Here is a 21833-nt window from a genome sequence, read left to right as displayed (position 1 = left end):
ATTTAATCAGTGCATAGCTAAGTGGTTCCACACTACTCCTTCTTGGCTCACCACTGAGACAAAGCTGGAACACTTTTACATCTTGTTTTAAGTGTCGCTGTCATCCGAAAGGTCGAGGTGAGCGGGTGGGGCTTGGTGGGGGTATGAATCAGTTGTGATCACGTTAACCTTGGATTTACACAGCAGAAAATTTGATTCATCTTTTAACTACTAATTATAGCGCAGTTCATTTCAGGTTTTTTACACAGCAAAACGTGGAGCTGCTGTAGTGACGGAGAACAAGTCAAACTGGAGAGAACTGAAATTAAATGTAATGAATCACAAATGAGTCGACATCCTGTGAATTCATCATTTGTGCCCTTTTGTGAGGACTTTTTGTCCTCACCCATGGTCTCAGCTGTTTGTGTTTATACTGTAACCTCTGGAGAGTCTGCCCAGTGCTGACAAATGTTATTATCAGTATGTAGCCTACATGTTTGTGCAAGATGTTTCTCTTACATCACAGGACACAGAAAAATGTCGCTTAGACCTGCAGCACTCTCAAGAGCAAACCTTTACTCACCTTCAGTAAATAGCAGCGAGATGAAAAAAAAAACCAAAAAAACAACTGCTTTCACTTCCCTCAGCTAGACTATTAAAAGACTCATTGTTACTCTGTAAGTCTAGCTGTGATTGGTTGCCCCGGCTGATGGTGGCAGACAGTGACTTCACAGGGCATCTTTGTAGTGAAAGTTGACACATGTAGGCGTGGGTGTGCTGGGACCTCCACCACAAATACAACGAGCTGTGACAGTCCTTGTTGGCAGTTTGTCAAAGACAGTGGGACATAGAAAGGACACACACACACGCACACACACACTCACCTGGGTCGATCACGTATGATGAGGCTGCATGTGTGAGTGACTGACGTGAGTGGCTCCTACTGCTCGGCTGCGCAGTCGGTCCTCAGTACCCGGGGTATTGATTGTGGACATGCCAAGCAGCTTGTGCATTGTCTGAGAGGAATCCTGCTGTGCTGCTTATGCTAGCTTGACAGATGGCTAATGGTGTGTAACACATCAATGTGAAACAAAGGTCACCGCCGTGGTTGTGTCTTATTACATAATTTAGATTCTGCTAGATAAAATTAGTATATGAGAGCCTTTCAGCTGTCATAGCTAACATGTTGGTGTGAAGTGTCTGGTTCATAAATTTCCGCTTAGTTTAAAATCTGAAGAGCTTCATCTAAAATGATAGTCACCTCCTGGGACAAAATAACCACAGGTACAAATATGTAAGTCCCTGTGGATTATTAAGACAAAACAAAAAAGGCTTTTATTCAGGCGGCAATGGGAGTTTGACATTTTTAGCAACAATAAATTCAGTGCCTTTTATCAAAATCCAATCCAAAGGAGTGTTTGCAGTGTTGTGTCAATCAGGGTTTCCAGCAGGTGTGAGAGGAGTTACCAAGAAAAAAAAGACATTTCTGGGGAAAAGGAAACCGTAAATCTTCTCTGATTGAACTAAACTCACATTTAGACAGCGTTTCCCTCAGGAAATTGTTAAACCAAGTTGGTAAGCCACCCTGATTAGAGGTATCTCGTCTTCAGTTTAAATATCACCAGAAGTTGCATTCAAAATAATTGTTTTTCTTATGCAAAATAACACCTCTGCTCTTTTTCACTGTTAATTATATATTTTAATAAGTGTAAAATGTATTCATTAAGTACAATGTTTGCAGAGGTTGTCTTTGTTTAAGGTGAAGTGATCCACCTGCAGTATGAAACACTGTAGAAAGACCTGGTAAAAGCAACAACGTCAGCAGCTCAGTGTGAATAAAGCAGTAATCCAAACATGATTTTATCCTCCCCATGGATCATTATCAATCCTTTATTAGTCTGTTTGCTTTCAGGCTGTCAGTATCTATTCTAAATGCTTTGTCCACAAAGTGTAATGCGTAGGAATAAAAACTAGAGGAAAGAATTGCCAGTGAATATAAGACTGTTAACTCAGTCCGTACGGAGCGTTCTTAACAGCCTCTAGCTGAGCGCTTGAGCTGAGGCTTTATGAGCTTGCAGCTGAGCTGAGGCAGTGCCAGGCTGCCAGTGGGTGAGCTTACACTGGACGACCTGTCTGTCTCTGAGGGTCAAGCATGGGCTAAAAGGACCGGCTGCCTGGGAAAACTCACTTCCCAAGTACCTCAGAAGACAGAATCTCGCTGTAAGCTGTTGGCAGGTACGACTTGGGGTGTATGCATAACTTAAAGATGAGTGCCAACGGCATCAGCATGCAAGCTATTATTAAAGTCTCATAAGCTGGAGCACATTCTCAACTGAACATATTTATTTTGCCTAAGTAAACTTCCCCAGAGGTATGTTTCCCAGTCATTATGCTGTATTGGTTTTGAGTTTTGAAATCCCCGATGCTGAGATTCATGGGTAGCAGAAATCATCGGGCTCAACATATCTTAGGCTATTCAGGTTATAAAGATGTCAAAGTTAATATTAGTCGCGGTCCATATTAATGTTGCATTTGTCACCTTTAAAATATCTTGTGGGTTGTTTTGGGGACTTGTAATGGAGGTGTCAGTCATTGATTGTGGTCGCAGATGGGCTCGGGATTGCCACATGCAGCAAGAGACAGCCTTTCAGTACGGCTGGCATTTGATGAAATGGCCTTTTGTGTGTTTGTGTGTGTGCATGTGTGTGTGTGTCTGTCTGGCTAAATACTTGATAAAGTCAGAGCCCTGCAGCTCAGATGTTGGTGGGCCCTGGAGGCAGTTTTAGATTTCAGTGAGTGGCAGCTCTACTCTGTGATCGACCTTTAGGGATTTAGATGAAGTTGTCTCACCGCTGTAGCTGACACCTCAGTCTCCTTTTGTTTAAAAAAGGAAGACAGAGATTGTGGAGACATGAAATGAATTTTCATCCAGCCATCATATTTTCTACCTAAACTTCAGCCCTTCCTCTAGTGACACAAAAATCTGATCCAGCCTGTAGAAAGGTTGTGCTCATAAAAAAAAAAAAATCCATCTAAATACCTTGTTAGATCATCACATAGTGTACATAAATGTAGGACTGCAACTAATTAAACTAACTAATGAAATTCCCAAAATGATTATTATGAATTTCATATTTATCTAAAGCCTTATATTTTAGTGTGTTTGTGTTTTATTCGAGAGATGGACCAGGATTCAGGCCCAAACTTATGATAGATGCAGGTTTTCGTATGTGTCACTTTATCAGCAGAACAGCACAGCTGTGCCTTTCTACGTTTCAGAAGTGATGGTTAAAAATACCTCCCCTGCTACTGCAATCAAATGCTCAACAGTCATTTGTGAAACCACAAGCGCAACCATGTAACCTATTGAGATACTGAAAGTAAACAAGTAAATAAGCCTCTGCAAATACAGCAACAGAATAAGCTATTGCTCAAATACATTATTAGATGCATACTGTTTGGTTTTGCTGCAAACTGGAAAGTGTTTCAGAGAGGTCCCACCAGGCCTGTGCTGCTCCAATTAAGTTGTTAAATGAAAGAGTTGATGGGGTTAGTCAAGGTGTTAATATAATTATTATTCCCATCATGTTTTTTTTTTTTTTTTTTTTTTAAAGCTTGTGCAGGTGTATAGGAGATCAAATGAGAATTTGGTCTGTTGCTTGTTGGAAAAGCAGTGGAAACTGTATGGAGACATGCAGCCAGCCAACCTATCGCAACAGTTATTAATGTGGAGGTCACGCTTGTACTACTCAGCTTTGCTACTGCAATAAGCCCAAGGTTCACTCATTAAATGTTTTATTCCAAAAGGTCATATAATGATGCTGTCAGCCGGTACACTGTGTACATGCTCCGTCGAAAAGTACTAATGCCTCTTTGCAGTCACGGTAGAGCAGAGTGGTAGTTAATGTCAACGGTTTCATGTGTTAAGGCCAAATGCATGGTTAGATCCTTGTTTTCTCTGGGTGGCTAAACCAGTTGCCCTATGTGGCAAAGAGGTTGAGTGGGTTACACTGGAAGTTCATTTCCTTCATCTGTTCCAGCAATTGAACAGAGAACATTTTGGAGTTGTGCATGATGTAAAGCAGAGCAGGTGTACGTGGCTATTATTAAGAAACTTTTCTCTTCAGCTAAATTGCTGCTAAGTGTCACTGTCGCAGCCTTCTGCTGCCTCTGCTCAGTTGTCAGCCGTCTTTTGAATGCTCCTCTGCTGTGCAAGAATGTCTGTGCCAGCTTTTTAAGACCGTTTGACAGTTTGATGTTGGCAGCGGGTGACTCCAGGCAACCTTTCTTCCTACCTTTTTTATTACTGATCTTCCGAACCATCTTCTTTTCTGCGGGACATTTCAGAGTGTTGACGGCACGCTGCTCTCTCATCGCTGGCAGTGTGGCGTCTGCTTCAGTGAAACACAACCTCAGCTCCATGATTATAAATATCAGCACGGAGAACAGATCGTAGGAGTTTTATTGTTGCACGTGTGATTTGCTTGACTCGCAACGCCTGGTGTAGCGGGCACCACCTGATGAAGGTCAAGTGTTGCATCTTATGCTCGTCAGTGAAGTCACACTCTTGGTAAAGAGCCACCAAAGAGGTTTCAAAGTAAACTTGCTGAGTCAATTACAGAGTTTCTTCAAATATTTGGAGGTAATTATGCACTCATTAGCATTCGTATCACAAGAGATGTAACACAGGGCAGGGAATAATTAGCGACTTCTTGCTGTGCAAAAGGCTAATCTGTGTGGATTCTGCCAATTTATTTCTCCATGCTGTGTATTGGTGTAAAGATGGAAGAAAAATATAACCCTGAGATCTGTTTTGTGTTGTTTAACAAAAGTTGTTTTTGTGATGTCACTGTGAAAACACAGAAGCTAAATCTTGGCTTTATTTATTTCAGATAGTTTAGCTCCTGAGTCGATGAGAGAGAGAGAAAGGCTCCTGTTCCTTCTACAGCTTGTGAGAAGTGTGTGCAAAGTGCAGAGGGGTTTTCTTTGCAGAGCCAGTGGAGAGACTCATGTACCACCACAAATATCTCCCGAGATCACTGTGTGAGAAAGTCTCTGTGAAAAGCTTTGCTCAGTGCTCTGTAATAAGCTAGGTTCTGCTCTCTGTCCCTGTTGTATTGGGAAGATGATTTTCAATTAAAGGAATAACTTGGCTCTGCAGAGGCAATGGAGGCAGAATTATCGGCTTGTGTTAGATTGTACTCTGAGGCCTGTGTTGGGAGCTGGGCACATGGCAGCAACTTCTGCCAAAAGGTATTACTGCTGCTGGTGTCTAGATCTGGTATGTTGTAGATCTCCACCTGCTCCTCCCTTCATTTTACTTCTCCCTTCATGCCCCAAACCCTCCCACTTCCTCTGCTCCACATGTACACTGTTAGAGTTTTACAGTGTTGTTCCTCCATGTACCTTTTCTTTTTTTCTTTCTTTTTGAAACAAGGTATTGTTAATCTTCCTGCCGTCATGAAAAACATCAGCATTTCCTTCTGGCCGACTTTAAGGGCCTCATCTATTGTGATACAGTAATGTTTCAAGTGGCATTTCCTGCTTGCTTCCAGTCAGAGGGAGGAGAAACCTGGTCCTGCTAGCGAGAAAGAGTCCCAGGGCTTTCCTCTCTTGCAGCTCAGCTGCTGTCGTATTAATTTCAGGTTAATTACAATAGCATTATCTCCACCCTCCAACTGCAGATAAAGCTGAAAGGCTGTTGTATATAATTGGTTTAAGAGAAAAGAGGGTGATTTTGTTGGTATTTCACAATCTTAGGTTCACTGTCTGCATTTGCCTCTAAATAAGAACCACCAGGCTTTCGTCTGAACGCCTAAACCTCTTATTAAACCTTTTAGAGAGGGACTTTAAATTAATTATCATGTTTTCTCAGCCTTGTACGTCACTGACAAAGCTCTTTCTCCATCTGAATGTTACCAAAATGCAGCTGATCGTCTCTTCACTGCAAATGCCACGGACTTAAATATGTGACAGGATGTGGTGCAGTATTTTAGCCAAACCCCAGCGGACGACATTGCTGTGTATTTTAATAACATATTTAGAGGCGTTCATTTCTTTCTCAGTGTTTGAAATGATCTCAGGAGCAGAAAGTGATTAAGGAAATGGGAATCGTTTTGGCAGTCCCTGAAATTTCCTGCGACTCCCTTTAAACAAGCCTACTCGAGTCCTTTATTAGTGTTTTGCTGATACTTTTGTATTCACCTCTAGTGTTGCCAGCTATTGTGCTACAGGGATACCTGAGTGTTGTTGTGAACTGTGGGAGTTTATTCATACAATTATCCCCTGCTAATGGGCTTTGTTCACACTCAGTTTGAGAAGAGGATTCGGCAGCTCTGACAAACTGAACCACCTCCAGAAACACATACAAGCCTGTGTGTGTGTGTGTATAAGTGCCCTCATGCCAGAATAGGTTGGGATTACTGCGGACATGATTAATCATTTGTTTGTTAATAATTTTGATAACCAATCGGTCATTTGAGTCATTTATCAAATTGTTTCTAGCCTCTGAAATGAGAGGATTTGCTGTTCTGCTGTTGTGTTGCATGTCATTTTATATTGAGCAGCTTTGGGCTTTGGAAAGTTGATCAGACAAAACAAACAAGACATTAATGTCAATGTAATTAAGTATTTTTAGGTTTTTCGTTGCCTCTGGTTTAGAGTTGACAGTGGAGAGATTACAGGAAATGAGGAGGGAGATGAAATGACACGCAACAAAGGCCCAAGGCTGAGGTTTATGGTCTACAGCTTAACCTCCAGGCCTTCAAAGAGCCCCTTTGTCCCTTTTTCATAAGAGTAATTAACAGAATATAGTGAAAATGTAAGAATCGGAATATATCAAGAATTTTAAGTCTTCAGCTCTATGTTTTTCTGTGGCATTTTAACCTCTTGTAGCACTATGGAAGTGTTTTTTTTTTTTGCTGGTCCCCTCTCTGTTAATATTGTGCACACAAGGGTGATGCGATTCATAATTCAAACCAAATTGGCTTTGCAAATCTTTTATGAGAAAGGAAATGCTTTCAACACCTCTGCTGGCCATCGAAGATTCACGCAACGAGGTTTGGAGAGTGTTAACCTAACTTTTGTTTGTTTACAGGAAACTCCACAGCTATTTTCACTTTTGTTATTTAAAGTTGTTCAAAGCCAAACCAAAATAGATTTGAAAAATGATTTTATGCTGTTCTGATTTGTTAAAATGCTTTTGAACCCTGCTTCAGAGACATTACTTTCTTCAGTGTTTGTGATTGTCACTGTTGAGGGTTTGCAACAGAGGAGTTAGTTAGAGCCCCCCCCCCCCCCCACAATCCTCCACCCAGGCCGATATTCCTCCCATTATCCTAACAGCACTTGACAGATCCCTGAAGAATACCTGTCAGCTCTGCAGCGGAGCTCGCTGCAGCCAGCTCCGTCTTCCCACCAGCAGAGCTCCTCAGGAAAACACAGCAAGCACCTACAGCAGCACCTCACTCAGCTCACGTTTGTCCCATACAGATGATGATGACTTCATGGTGGATGTCACACAGGGGGAAGCCTGTTTCGTACTCATGTCCTCTCTAAGGCTTGTTTTGTCTATAAAACATGTTGTTGGCCTTGAAGCCAAATCCAGCATTAAATGGGAATGTATAGAATTTGAGATAACTGAGACATAAAAATATTAGTGTCTTCGCCATCACAGCACCAGCACCACCAAAAACTGAGCCCTGTATGAGAGGTAGTTTAGATATTACTGACATAAATTTGATATGACTTTCTTCCCTCTGGAAACTTGAATTAAACTCACTGGGCTCTGCAGTGAGGTGGTGCTTCACAGTGAAAGTGCTCTCTGTCCTTAAAGCTAATACTTGAGATGCATTAGATGTATATAGTCAGATCTGTAATATAGTAAGTGGTATGTATGTAATTCTCCAGTCAGTCTGGGTTAGTCATTTACAATTACATATATCCTTAAGAGAACACAGTATCTGCTCTGTGTGTGTGTGTGTGTGTGTGTGTGTGTGTGTGTGTGTGTGTGTGTGTGTGTGTGTGTGTGTGTGTGTGTGTGTGTGTGTGTGTGTGTGTGTGTGTGTGTGTGTATGTGTGTGTGGGTGGAACCCCTTTCTGCTGAATCCAATCGTCTTGCCTCAGAGACCCATAGTGCAGCTGGAGTGTAATAATCATCCTCTATTCAGTCCTGCTGCCTGGAAAAGGGCGTTCTGTGTGCTTATTGAACTCCTCCTCATTCAAGTTAAGCACTGTATTAAATTCATATTCTTTTGCTCAGTGTTACTGTATATTACTATTTTCTCACAGTCCACAGTTCTCTCTTGTGTCTCTCCATGTGTTTGCGCTCTCAGTCTGTCCCCCTCTGTCTCTCATAGGGCTGCTTTGGTTATTTTGTCCACAGTCTTTCACAAAACAAGACCACAGACATGATGGGGACGAAGTGAATTGTGTATAAAATAACAGACACATAATTATCGTTCTCAAGTGTCAGTTTTGCCTCCATGAGTACACCGCAGACTTGAGAATTGAATGTCACAGGATCACCTCAGCAGTTTTCAGTTTTTCAGCAACAAGACAGCAGCAAAGAAAAAAAAAAGAAAAGAAAAACAGAATGTAACCAAACAAATGTTCCTTTCAGGAGCCAAGTTGAGCTGTAACCAACAACTACTTTTATTACAGTATACAGTATTACTCAGTTAATTGACTGTTTTTCTGTAAAATGTGGTGAAAAATTCAGTCCAGAACCCAAAGATACTCAGTCATGTGAGTCAAAGAAAAGTAGCAAATCGTCATGACTGAGATGCTGCAACTGTGGATATTGTTGACTGGAAAAATTATGAACTAAAAAAAAAAAAAAAGTAGTTTCAGATCACGTTTGTGTCAGTTGAAGAACTGAAAAATTGACTGTTTTTAGTGCTAAATCCGAGGTTAGATTAGTCTGTGTGACACTGCACAAAGTCCCCAGACTACCTGTATTTATAAAGAGTCTGTGATCCTCCTTTTATATATGGTGTCTGCAGTGAATCCACAGTAGACATTGAAATCTTTGGCAATATTATGGTTGAAGTTTGATTTTCTGCGTCACTGTTTTCCCTGTCCAACTAGGATGGGTTGTGTTGCACCTGGGTGGTGTGCGTGTGTAGTTCACTGGCGGTTGGAATGAATATCAATAGGTAATAAAAATCTATCTTACTTTATATTACCTAGTTAAATCTCCCTTTATCTCTCTTCTGTGTCTTTCTTCTGTTGCCACGTCTCCACCCTATCAGTTGTTTCAAATTAAAAGCCCTCTGCAGAGTCAAGTAATTGCAACTTCATGAAATTAGCAACAGTGGCAATTATTTTAATGTATATAAGAGACTGGGGTTACAGTTCAATTTAAAAAAAAAAAAAAAAAAAAAAAAAGGTTTCTTGAGTCAAAACTAATTCTCAATTAAATCCAGTTTGTCAAAATTGCTCTCACGGGGTCATTTTCAGACAAACGCGTTGCTTGGGAGCAAACGCTTTGAAGTCACTATTCTTTTGTCACAGAGCACAAAGTGAACTCTGTTGAAAATAGTTGAGCTTCTGAAGACAGTACACATCAGCTGTCAGACTACGACAGGCAAACCGTGAGTGACAGTGCGTTCTGAAACTCAGTCAGTATTCCTGTCTGCTCTCTCTCTGTGAGCACTCAAACCCTTCTCTCCCCCTCTGGTGATTGTCACAGCGTCTTCATTAAGAGCACCTTGCATCTCTGTGTTTGATGTCACCTTACTTTCTTACCATGAGGAGTGCCACTAATTAGGGCTGTGCAATTAACTGAAGGAGACATTTAGAACCTCTCACTGACCTAATCTCGCTCATGCCGGTTAATTTGATTAATACTTCCTCCAATGTGTGTGTTCATGAACTGTCCCCTGAAAAAAAAAATACTAACTCATGTTCAGACCCGTGCTTCCTCTGTGTCCAACTAACCCTCATTTAAAGTGCATCTGGAGATGAGGATGACACGAGCATGAACACTGAGCCTCAGCCTGCGTCCACACTGATACGTATCAGCTTTAAAATGCATCACTTTTGCTACACTCACACCAGGTGTCCTCACTACTGTGGAGTTTTCAAGCCCCTAAAACATAGATTCTGGGGTCGCCTGGACGGGCAGAAACGGACACTTCTAGAAACAATGACAACATCTGCTTGGCATCTTGATTGGGTCTTATTGGTCTCGACTACCAGACAGTGGCAAATGCAACACGGGTAGCGACCAAAGCTAGCACCACCAATTGGTTTAATCACTTAGAACACAATCACATTGCCGAATATGAAGAGTGCGTGGCTTAAAAAGAGAGAGGCTGATATGCACCAACGTAATTTCTCATAAATTGTAATTAAGGTAGAAGTTTGAAATCATTAATTATCTGAAATGGAAAGAGAAATACCGAGTGCTCATGGTTATATTGTTATAAATCTCCAGGTGAATTCAAGGTGCTGTTTAAGTTGAAATGGTTAATTAAGCCAAAGGGAAGCTGCTGGGTTTATTTCAGGCACACTCACAGGGCCTAGTTCAGCTCTTCTCTTTCCAACCACGCCCTGAGGAAGACTCTGCTGTGGTCGAAACCTTTTTTTGGGGGTTTTTTTGTGACATACTTTTCTCAGATATGCCCTAACACAATAAAGGCATTTTAACTAAATGAGTGGCTCTTTGCGAGTGTGCCTGAAGTAAGCCCACCAGCTTCCCTTTGTGCTTATTACCTGAGTCATGCTTGAGGCCTCATAAACTCAAAGAGGTATAAAAATCACCAAAAAACCTGAAAGACGCGATGGGACAATTTCCAACTCTAGTGAACCCCAGTGTTGGTGAAGGGATGGGCAGATACCCATGCATGCCACTACACCATTTGTATAACCGAGGTGTCTGGATCCTTCATTACTCTGACTTTTACACCCACTCACTTGCACATTGGCTGCTATTCCACATTAGCTGAAGTTGAACTCCTGTCACTCTGACCAGACTAAGTTGCCTCAGAGATGTGATGTCTTGGCTGGACAGGACACTTGACATCATCTACCTGCTTTGCCTCTTCAAAAGGACAGTCCAGGCTGAGAGTAGCCTCATGCTCCACTCATGCTTTTCCCTCCGAGAGGATCCTCTCATCAGGGATTTCCTGACTGGCTCTCTATGCAGGCTTTACAGCCCACGGAGACTTTGTACTAAACATCAAGAGGCTCGCTCTCTTTCCAATGAGCACTTTCGACGCACTTCTCCTCCCTCGCTTTTTTCCCACCCCCTCCTTCATCAGTGTACTGTATTCTCATCTCAGTGTAATGATATGTTATACTCTGTGTGGATTAGTACAGGTTATTAGCAAGCCCAAAGTGTAGAATTACAATCAGTCCAATGTTTAGATGAGGCTGCTTATAATTGTGGAGAGGGCGTAGACGTGTGCTGGCTAAGTGGATGGGTCTGTAATCTGATTCCTCGCTCGTTTCCTCTGATGATAATGTTCTCCGAGTTTGCACAGCCTCATGCAAGAGGTTATGTATGGTAATGAGCCCCCGGCAAATAATGCTGCTGTTTATCCCGTTTCCAGAAAATCATTTGCATGCCACACTTCAGGGAGAATATAGTCCACTTCCTCATCCTCTTCGTCTTCTTCCTCTGATGGATTTTTATCTCCCTCGCTGCTTCCTAATTGACGTGAGTTCACTCTTGTGTATGCAAATACAGGTTTATGAGTAATCAGAGCTGTCATTCAACCCCCACGTGACCAGACTCGCTTACATTGCACCATCACGGCCTCACATTTCAAGCTTGTGTTTGATGGTGGTGATTTAGTCAGGATCTTCCTGCGTCGTCGTTTGCGTACGCTTCCTAATTGCACCTCTTGCCCAGTGAGAATCTCCGCGGCTCTCTGGGCTCCCGTTTGTTTGAAGTGAGACCTCGTTTTATTGGAAGTAATCGCAGGGTCAGTTTTTCATTTTCTGATGAATTATTAAGCTTAATGCCTCCACCAGAGCTGTTTGTTTGGGTTGCTCCCTCTCAGCACCTGCCGTTTAGCTCACATGCCCAATCAGCTGGACCTGCGACCCAGTTCCACGCAAACACACAGATGCAGCAGCTGATGGCTTTATATGCTTTCCTGGCTACTCTTAATGATAGTTTAATTGAGCGCGCCCTGCCGTACAGTGACCAGGCTGCTCTCTAATGGCTGCACACAGATTAATCCCACCTCCCTTTTCATTGTTTCGTTGCTTTCTCCCCCCCTGTAGGTACCTTTTGTGTCTCAGTGTGGTACCACTGAATTCATTTCCTGGGGTCTTTGTTCAATTGTCAGCCCATGGCCTGCATTCTGGTGGATTCGCTGGGCACGTCGGATTGTTCTGGGGATCACAAAATGCACTGTGGACATGCACGTGTATATGCACATACACTTTGATAACAAAACGGCTCAGTGTTGAATGAAACAGGCTCGGTGGCATTTTAGGCCTTCCACTAAATGTGGAAGTGGCTGCATAAACATACTGAATATTACACTGTCATTTTTGAGGTTGCATTTTTGGGTGGTGTTAAGCAAACATGCCATGAAATATCTTCAAGCCACTGCTGGTGAGGTTCAGCTTTACCACTGACCAGTCTTCTTCCTCTTGTGTTTGCAAAATTTTCTCTTGCCAAATCATAAACTTTTATTTTTTAACACTGTTTGTAACTGATGAACCAGACATTTGCCTCGTAACTGTATGACCCCTTTGTGCCCTCTATAAGTTGCCTTATGTTGCCCTCTTAAATCTATGGGGTTACAAGCAGACTGTGGCTGTGGCTCAGGAGGTAGAGCAGGTCTGCACTAATCAGACGGTGGACAGGAGTTAAATCACCCTCCTCTGTGTTTTGAGGTGTTCCTGGGCAAGATACTGAACACCAAACAGCCCCTGATGTAATATCCGTTTGTGAATGTGGCTTGTAGGGCTGCACAATTAATTAGAATATAATTGAAATGACAATATGGCAAATAACAGGAGCTGCTTTTTGATGAAGGTAAAATTTGTCACAACATTGTTGTGCATTGTTAGCACCATATGTGTTGTGATGCTACAGAGATGCCATGGCCTAAAAATCATATTCTCCAAATGTAAAGAAACATGCTGGTTTGCTACCAGCCTAAACAAAGAATCACATCTTCATCATTTTAAAAAATGTAAGTGAAAATGAAATGAAAAACATGATAATTCCAACTGAAATCATGAATAAAATCACAATATCTGCCAAAATAATTGCAATATAATTACTACAAAGTAGTGTAAAGCGCTTTGACTGGTCAATAAGGCTAGAAAAAGGACTACAAGTGCAGTGTATTTACCATTTAGACATGTACTGTACTGCTATTTAATAAAATGTGTTATAAGTCAATGCTTCATACTTTGATGTTTTTTTCATGTAAGGAATCAGCAATCCAAATAATGTGGTCGTTATAATTTCAGTTAATGATTAATTATGTCATTTTTGAAGAATAGGTAATGATTTTTTTACTTTGTCTGACTAGTGGTTAAAAACCTAAAGTAGAGCTTTTAAGAAAGGAGTTGACCTGAGTGACTTTCAGATGATCTGTCACCAGGAAGACCTGCTATAATCTAGTGTGTGGGAGGAAAATACATAAAAAGATGTCACCCCTTTAGCAAAAGTGACAAAAACAGAGAATTCTATGTTCTGGATAATTGTCCACCATTACAGCTTAAGAGCTAAATAGTAACAAAAAAAAACATTTCTATGTGCCTCCTCCTGATGTGTTAATGAAATATAATCAGCTCCTCAGATGGCAGCTGAATGTGGGAGAGAAGGCTCGATTCATTTGATGAACCCTCAGCATGACGGGAGAGGCTCCAGTGGCTGCCCTGCAGCAAGGGCCTTTTTTTTTTTTTTTTTTTTAATTAAGTCGTCATTCACCTCTGGAAACCTCTGCTGGAGTGTCCTCACATGCATTCCCTCAGCAGGACGTGCATGTGCACACACACACACACACACACACACACACACACACACACACACGTATAAGACACACACTCGTGCCATTTCCCCTCACAGGTGTCCTCTCAACACAAACACCTCTGTCTCCGCAGTCACCTGCCATGCTGTCAGTGTATAGATTGTGTTTGCGCGTGGGCGCCCTTGTAGCCTTTCTCAAAGACAGGTGTCGGTCATGGCTGGCTTGACAGCGGCGTGTTGTTCACCTTTTGCTGAATGAGAGAACAAGTGTCACCCGTCTGGATTTTATTGTCGTTCTAACACGACCTTGACACGTTGATGTAGCTCTGACAAAAGACGTAAGATGCTGCATGTGAATCCACGGCATCAGAGGGAATAGTCTACTAACTGAAGTTTTTACTTTTTGCCAAGGAGATGTATGATTTCTGCTTTGTTTGTTTGGTTGTTTGTTTGCAGGATATTTCAAATGCTTCTTAACAGATTTTGCTGAAAATTGTTGGAAAGTTAGGCTCAAGGAATGAGTGACTTGGTTTTGGACAGAACCAGTGAGAGTTTTGTAACATTGCAAGAGAGATTTTAGCATTTTTCTCATGAAAAAGTACAAAATGTGTCAGATCCATCCACTGTTATCCACAGTTGACAACCTTGTAGTTGCTTTGTAGTTCGGCATCTTCATTGAACCTGTCAGAGCGTGTTTCCTCTGACTTGTTCTGTTGACTCATGTTCATTTAGCACACACACCCTGTAGACAAAAAATCTGCTTTTGTAGTGCTGACTAGAAAACCTAAAAAGCATCTTCATGTCACCTGTTTGTTGTTGGGTTTTTTTTTTTCTGAGAACGCCCAAGAACATCAGGAGCGCTGCAATATTTTCCTCTAACTCTGTCTCTGTGCTGTAATTCTGAGGAAATCTCTTTTCCACTGGCGTCATTGTTGTTTTGGCTTTCTCCCTCATTACTGGTTTCTCCTCAGTGGGCGGTAGAAAAGTGTTGATATTACAGCATCGATAGTGCCAGGCCCAACCGTCACTTGTGTCAGACGGCGTGGGTGGACATCCTGTGGATGTGTGATGTCTCTACTACACATTGCAGTGGCACACAATTAGCGCCACAAGGGAGCCAAATCCTTTATTGCCTTTTTTTTTTCCTCCTCCTGTAATATCTCCTCCTCTTATATTGTCCTTCCGCCGTCTCTCTGCAGCAATCTATAACTACGATGCCCGGGGAGAGGAGGAGCTGTCGCTGCAGATTGGAGACACTGTGCACATACTTGAGACATATGAAGGTGAGAACGGTTTTAACTGATGACACACACGATCAGAGCTGACACGCCAACTATCAACATTATTTTCCTGTCATCAGTAGTAGCTGTTTTGTTCTGTCAAATTTTCCTACACATGCTCAATAAGATGATATATATATAGCAGTAGCCATTATGATGGTGTGGTCCTGTAAATGCAGGCATCAGCAACCTGACAGCCTTAAGTTTGCATGCTGTTGTTTCATTTTGCATTTCATGTCATATTCACAGTGTGGTTATTCCAAGCTTTAATTTGATTCCTTATTTTAAATTGAATAACAAAACAACTTTGTCAAAGAGTCTTTGTGCACATGGAAAAAAGCAGCTTCCATTTAATGTAACTGTGTCTCCATCAGACTGGTACAGAGGACATAGGCTGAGGAGAAAATCCAAAAAGGTGAGTGGCTGGCAGCAAATGGTTTCATATCCGTTAGTCAAAGGTTAATCTTTACAGCTTCAGTTTTTCAGCTGTTCAACTTCTGTCCCAGTTAAATCGTATAATGTCCGCCACATTGTTATCTCTTCCTCCTCCAGGGCATATTTCCTGCTTGCTATATACACCTGAAAGAGGCCACAGTCGAGGGCAGTGGGTTAGTATTTCTCTACTTCCGCTTTTAAATGACGTGTGAATTTGTGTTTCTTTTTTTTTTTTCACAACCAAGAAGATTGCTTCTTCTTTTGGTGCATTTGTGTGTTAAATTGCTGGCGCCAACAACAAAAATCAAATACGGGAAAAAAAATAAATGAGAAGTTTGACCTCCCTGCTTGTTTTCTGACCCCCTGAGGAGCTTGTTGGCGAATGCGTGCGTCGGCAGCCTCAGAGGGTGTTTCAGTGGAAAGGTCTGCTGTTGATATGATGTGACATGCGTGTTTGTTGTTCCACAACTCCTTTCTAGTTTGATCTGTCGTCTTTGATTTCCCTTTCACAACACAAAAAAGATAAACCCTAAACTTCAAAGTCCTTGAACTGACAACCTTAAGGTTTTTTTTTTTAAATCTCTTTATTTATTCATTTTGTAGAATTAAAATTGAAAGGTTTGAACAAAGCTGTGAAATTAATCTAAATTTACTCAGATAACAGGCAGCATGTTTATTCCTAACAGTGGAGGGAACATGCATGTGATGATTTTGCTTGGAATGAAAGACTTTGAGAGACTGATGTCCTCACACCACATTGTCTCAGTGTGGAGAGGAAAGGGCAGAAACGACACGCCATCACCGGATCAAATTTGTTTACTATCGCTGCAGGCACAAGGAGACAGTCATTCCCACCGAGCTGCCCCTGGTTCAGGAGGTTACCACCACACTGCGGGAGTGGGCTACAATATGGAGGGACTTGTATGTGGTAAGCCAGCCTGTCCCCTCCCAATGGAAACACACACACAGAGCTTATATATGGGTTCATCACAGATATGTATGGCTGTATGTGTTGCCACATATAATGAAAAAAATGATGTGCATAAATGTTTTATGAGCTGCATTTTTATATATATTGGACCCCATACAGGAGAGTTAGGGTTAGGTGGCCTCAGACTTGTGGATTCCACTGTGTTTTTATATAGTTTTTTAAATCTGCTCTTTGAACTTAATGTAATCTTGCTTATCTGATGGTATTTTTTGTAATTAAATTTCTGTTTTGGATTTTATTACTTCAAGTCTTTGAAGTTTTACTGTACATCACTCTGTAACTGTGATTTGAAAGGTGTCATATGAGTAAAGTTATTATTATTTATAAAATTACATTTAAAACATTGTTTATTTTATTATATATTATTTCCACCATTACTGTTATCTTTGCTAATGAAGTTGCTAATGAACTGTAAGATAAAATGCCTCACTTCATATCTCAACAAAGTTTGAGGGATACTTGTATCGGCTGAATCATTATAATAGATTTTTTCAAATCTTGTCATCTGAGTCAGTAGTGGACTCAGAAATATAGTAATGATCAGGCTCTTTCAGATGGAGTTTTTATATTCACAAAATTTTGTTGAATTTGGCTGAAGGTAATTCCGCCTGGTCACATCAATTCATCAATTTTATTCACTTGCACTGTCCTGTACTGCTGGTAATGACTTAGCTGCTGGCCAGACTAGACTTGTCCTTTTAATAGTCAGCAGTGCAGACAAAAGAGGACTTGGACGTTCTAAATTTTCTTGATCTGTTTCCACTGACAGGGCGACAAGCGCGAGATGTTCAACTCTGTCCGTGACATGATCTACGACCTCATTGAATGGCGGTCCCAGATCCTGTCCGGCACCCTCCCACAGGACGAACTCACAGAGCTCAAACAGAGGGTCACCTCCAAGATAGACTACGGCAACAAGTGAGCATCCAGTCTTCAGAGGCTTTTAGTCTTGTCCTTCCCTCCCCACAGCTTATATCCCTTTATCCTCATATCTATCCGGGAAAATGACTCTTGTTGGAATCGGTCAGCAGTGTCAGTCAATAGAAAATGACAGGTCATCACTTAGCTGGAGGAAAACTGGAGGGATTTAGCTTCAGCAAACCGTACTGTATTCCATCATGAAATGACAGCTCTTGCTGTGTCTGCAGTGGGCCTAGAAAATTGGTTGAAAATTAAAATTGCGAAGCTCCCTTCTGCTCCTGTGATGAAACTTTAAAACCTTTGGCCAGGTAGAGAAAAGGCTTTTGCCTCTGCAGAGGCAGGGATGAGGTGATGAACTAAACTGACTGCATGTTGGCAGCGTGCTGGCTCCATAGAAGAAAGAGTTGAACAAAACAGGGGGAGCTTTGAAAGACAACAGTGGAGCTGAGGCAGTATTATGTGAGGAGAAAATGTGATGTGTGCTGTTTCCTCGCCCACAAATGCAACCAAGCGTTCACAGTACTTACATTAGTGGGTCCTGGCACTCGTTAACTCTCCCCCATTTTCACGGAAGGTACCTGGATCTCGATCTGGTGGTCAGAGACAAAGATGGAAACATACTGGACCCAGAGCTCACCAGCACCATCAGCCTGTTCAGAGCACATGAGGCGGCCTCCAAACAAATAGAGGACCGCATCCAAGAGGAGAAGGTAAAGATAAAGAGGGGACCGGTCCCCCGTCTCGGGCACCATTTTTACACCCGCAGCTAAACTCTGGTCTTTATCCAGATGGCACATCAAAGATAAGTAAAAGCACATTAGTGCACGATGTGAATGAACATGTACACAGTGTGATCTGAATGTAGTCACATCCTGATCTTGTTCTTTCTGGCTCATTGAATCTCAGCCAGAGTCAAACAGGTGCAGTTACAGTGTTCGCATTAAGGAAAAAAAACACTGCAGGGTAGAAGGATTATAACTGCTCTTCATGTTAGATAATAGTTTAAGATGACCCCTCATTTGTCTCCATTTTGGAAAGCTTTCCTCTACAGCAGTGTCTGTTCCATCCCTATGCAAAATAATATTCAACATCTGTCGATGTCAGTGTAGATTGGTTGGACCGTCACTTCGGTCCAGGCTGAAATATGTCAGCTATTGGATGGATTGTGTGAAATTGTGTGCAGCTGTTAACATCCATAGAGTCTATAGTACACTGAATTTGGTGATCCCTTAACTTTGCATCTAGAGCAGTGGTTCCCAACCTTCTACTTGTAATTCTGTTTGTGGCCCTTGTCTGACCGCGTAACAGTACGGAAGCCGAATAAACTTTTTATTTTAATGATAACAATCCATGTCACTTGACTCTCTTTCCTTTTAGTCTTCCTGTTGCTAACCAGCTATCCATTTGAATACTCCTGTTTTTGTCATGGATGTAATCTTTCATGCAAATCAGACTGAGATAGCAAACAACTATACAACATGGTCCAGTGACATAAAAGTTCCAATCACTGTTCTATCACAGAGATTAATACAAGAAGATACAAGAAAAAAAAACACAAAATAATTTTTTTAAATATTTCATTTTGATCATTTCATTTTAAAACATTTAAAAACATTTTCATTTTTTATACAATTGCATCTTTTCACATGGCCATAATCCCACAGCTTCCAAAACTGAGAAGGAAGATGTTTAAGCCATACATAGCTGCATAAGCTTAATCAAGAGTGTTGTCCTGTTTTACTTTGAAAAAAAATTCACTTGTTTTGGGACTGATTCCAGTCATGTAACAACAAAATAGGGTTTAAGAGCATCAAACAATTAGACAAAGTGCATTTCAAAGTAATAAAAATGCCTGAAAAAAAAGCAGAATCCCTGTAGTTCAGTCTGAATTGACTGAGTTTGACTGAGTTTTGACATTTGCATAACTTTATTGTAGCGGTTAAAATGAGGCCACGCCTGGTACACAAAGATCCTTGACTGCTTCTTGAGTCAGAGACGCAGGAACTCTGCCAGATTCCCTCTCTGTTTCACTGTGGCGTATCAGTGGCGTGCCTCACCTGAATGTCAGCTGGCAGTATGTTAAGAGTGCCAGACGCAAAGTGCCATGCCGTTATGCGGTCTCATCTTATGTGCCCTTTTCACGCAGAGGTCTTCATTGCATATTCATGGGCAATAAGAAAGTGTCCAGGTCAACATGATGAATATTAATGATTTGGCCCCGGCATATTTTTGAAGGACATCCAGGAGATCTCGCAATCACTCCACCTTTTACCGTGGATGCAGTCCCGGGGGTGAAGTGAATGGAAAAGCTTTTTATTCCAGTATAATGGATTCTGATGGCTTTATAGATGTTGTTAAATCTTGCTTAACTTGTTAAATTTCCAGAAAGACACAAAGGCAGTGGTTGATATTTAATAATTCGGTGTGCAGTTACAAGCCACACCTTCACACAGTGTCTCTTTCTTCATTCACTGATGTTGCTCATTGTTCAAACTGCACAGGCGTGAACCTACCTGCATGAAAGCTATGGAAGAATGCCCAGTATTGAATGTGATACCTCTGTTTCTCTCTGACAGTCTCAGAAGCAGAATATTGATCTGACCAGGCAAGCAAAGTTTGCTTCCACTCCAGCGTTCGCCCTCTTTGTGACTCTAAAGAACGTGGTGTGTAAGATCGGCGAGGACGCAGAGGTTCTCATGTCACTGTACGACCCAGTGGAGTCCAAGTTTATCAGGTAAACCCATGGGTTGTCAGTGGAAAAATTTGGTGATGATGACATGTTGGTACTGTGAACAGTAGTCTGAACTGGAAACAGAACAATGAAGCACACATTCCATACACACAGGTCGGCCTGTATTTGGCTGTAGCTTACAATATGCAGATACTTTGCAAATCAATGGTAAAACTCAGTCGAATACTTCAGTATTTTGATCTCAAATTTTACAATTAGTTTGTAATATTTGGATTTTTATTTTGCCTGCAGTATTATAAGCCATAGCTTCTGACTTCATTTGACTTCAAGGCAACAGTGTCAGCATTGAAATGAATATGCTTGGAAGTCAAACTGAATCATCAGACGATGAGTTTAGATTTGCCTTTCAATTACACAAGATTAAATATGAACCAGGCAATAAGTCTAGATGGAGTTGGATGTTTGAGACTTCCCAGAACTGTTAACTACCACAGTAAGTACATGACCAGAACAAGCAGCCTGCTGCCCAGGGATTTTCTATTGTTTTAGGATTGTGACAGCAAATTATCACAAGTTGAGCAGCTCGACTGTGGAATGTTTTTGTTTGCATCCAACATCAGTCGTGCATTTTGTTCCCCAAGCGGCTCGGTGTGTGGATTAGCACTCAGCATTCTGCAGCTTTTGGAGGAAACTCCAGTTAATGCAACTCATCTGATCACATAATTCACTGTATCATAGATGGTTCAGTGCAAATAAGAGAATTTGCTGACACATTATAATGGCGAGTCATGTTTTTTTTTTTTCTCCTGTCATCTCTCCCTCACAGTGAAAACTACCTGGTGAAATGGTCAAGCTCAGGTCTCGTGAAGGACATAGACCAGCTTCATAATCTGCGGGCGGTCTTCACAGTGAGTGTGTTTGCTTTTGTGTGCGCGTGCACGCTTTGCCTGTGGTAGCGCACTGTTTATTCAGCCATGTTATGAGGCATGTGGGAGCCCGTTTGCAGAGCCTGTATTTGTTAAGCTCTCTCAGAAAGAGCCCGGCTCACCGTATCTATTTACCAAGGCAGTCACCTCTTTCTAATGGAAGCCCAAGGGCAGAAGGGTCAGCGTGCACCCACTGGGAGCACTTCGCTAGTTTTGGAAGGTATTGCCCACGGGAAATGAATCTGTGGACACAATCACAGATGTTGCTGAAGCAGTTTGTGGTGAAAAGTTTGCCTCTAACACAAACTCATCTTCACCTAAGAAGGTGTTATAAATCGATCTGTCGTTGTGCAGCCTAGCATTGCTGTAGCATAAAGAAAAAAAAAGCTGTTGCAGATGCCAGATGGGAATTTAAATCCAGACAGATTCTGATCTCGAATTTTACAATCTGATTGTGAGTCATTGTTAAGCGACTTTAAAGCAATAGCATCAGCAGTTTCTCCTAACTTTTCCTTATACCCCCCCCTCAGGACTTGGGTAGTGAGGATCTTAAAAGAGAGAAGATCAGCTTTGTGTGTCAGATTGTCAGAGTGGGGCGCATGGAGCTACGAGACAACAACACCAAGAAGCTGACGTCAGGACTCAGAAGACCCTTTGGAGTGGCAGG

At 41.7% G+C, this 21833-nt stretch overlaps 1 protein-coding gene across 2 annotated transcripts in view; it reads left to right on the top strand.

Annotated features, from left to right (window-relative positions):
• dock1 (dedicator of cytokinesis 1) overlaps window positions 1-21833 on the top strand; it is a 176465-nt gene that overhangs the window by 4984 nt on the left and 149648 nt on the right. For both annotated transcript variants that reach the window (XM_071463032.1, XM_071463031.1), the window contains exons 2-10: window positions 15121-15204; window positions 15576-15616; window positions 15754-15809; window positions 16468-16564; window positions 17397-17545; window positions 18123-18258; window positions 20125-20282; window positions 21067-21148; window positions 21697-21832. In XM_071463032.1, coding sequence (XP_071319133.1) covers window positions 15121-15204; window positions 15576-15616; window positions 15754-15809; window positions 16468-16564; window positions 17397-17545; window positions 18123-18258; window positions 20125-20282; window positions 21067-21148; window positions 21697-21832 — 939 coding nt within the window. The remainder of the gene's footprint in view (window positions 1-15120; window positions 15205-15575; window positions 15617-15753; window positions 15810-16467; window positions 16565-17396; window positions 17546-18122; window positions 18259-20124; window positions 20283-21066; window positions 21149-21696; window position 21833) is intronic.

Source organism: Trachinotus anak, unplaced genomic scaffold, assembly GCF_046630095.1.
Source record: "Trachinotus anak isolate AG129_WGS33_773 ecotype Australia unplaced genomic scaffold, CSIRO_AGI_Tana_v1 ptg000025l, whole genome shotgun sequence".
Lineage (NCBI taxonomy): Eukaryota > Metazoa > Chordata > Actinopteri > Carangiformes > Carangidae > Trachinotus > Trachinotus anak.
The sequence above is the reverse complement of the archived record's forward strand: the minus strand, read 5'-3'. Positions and strand labels throughout refer to the sequence as shown.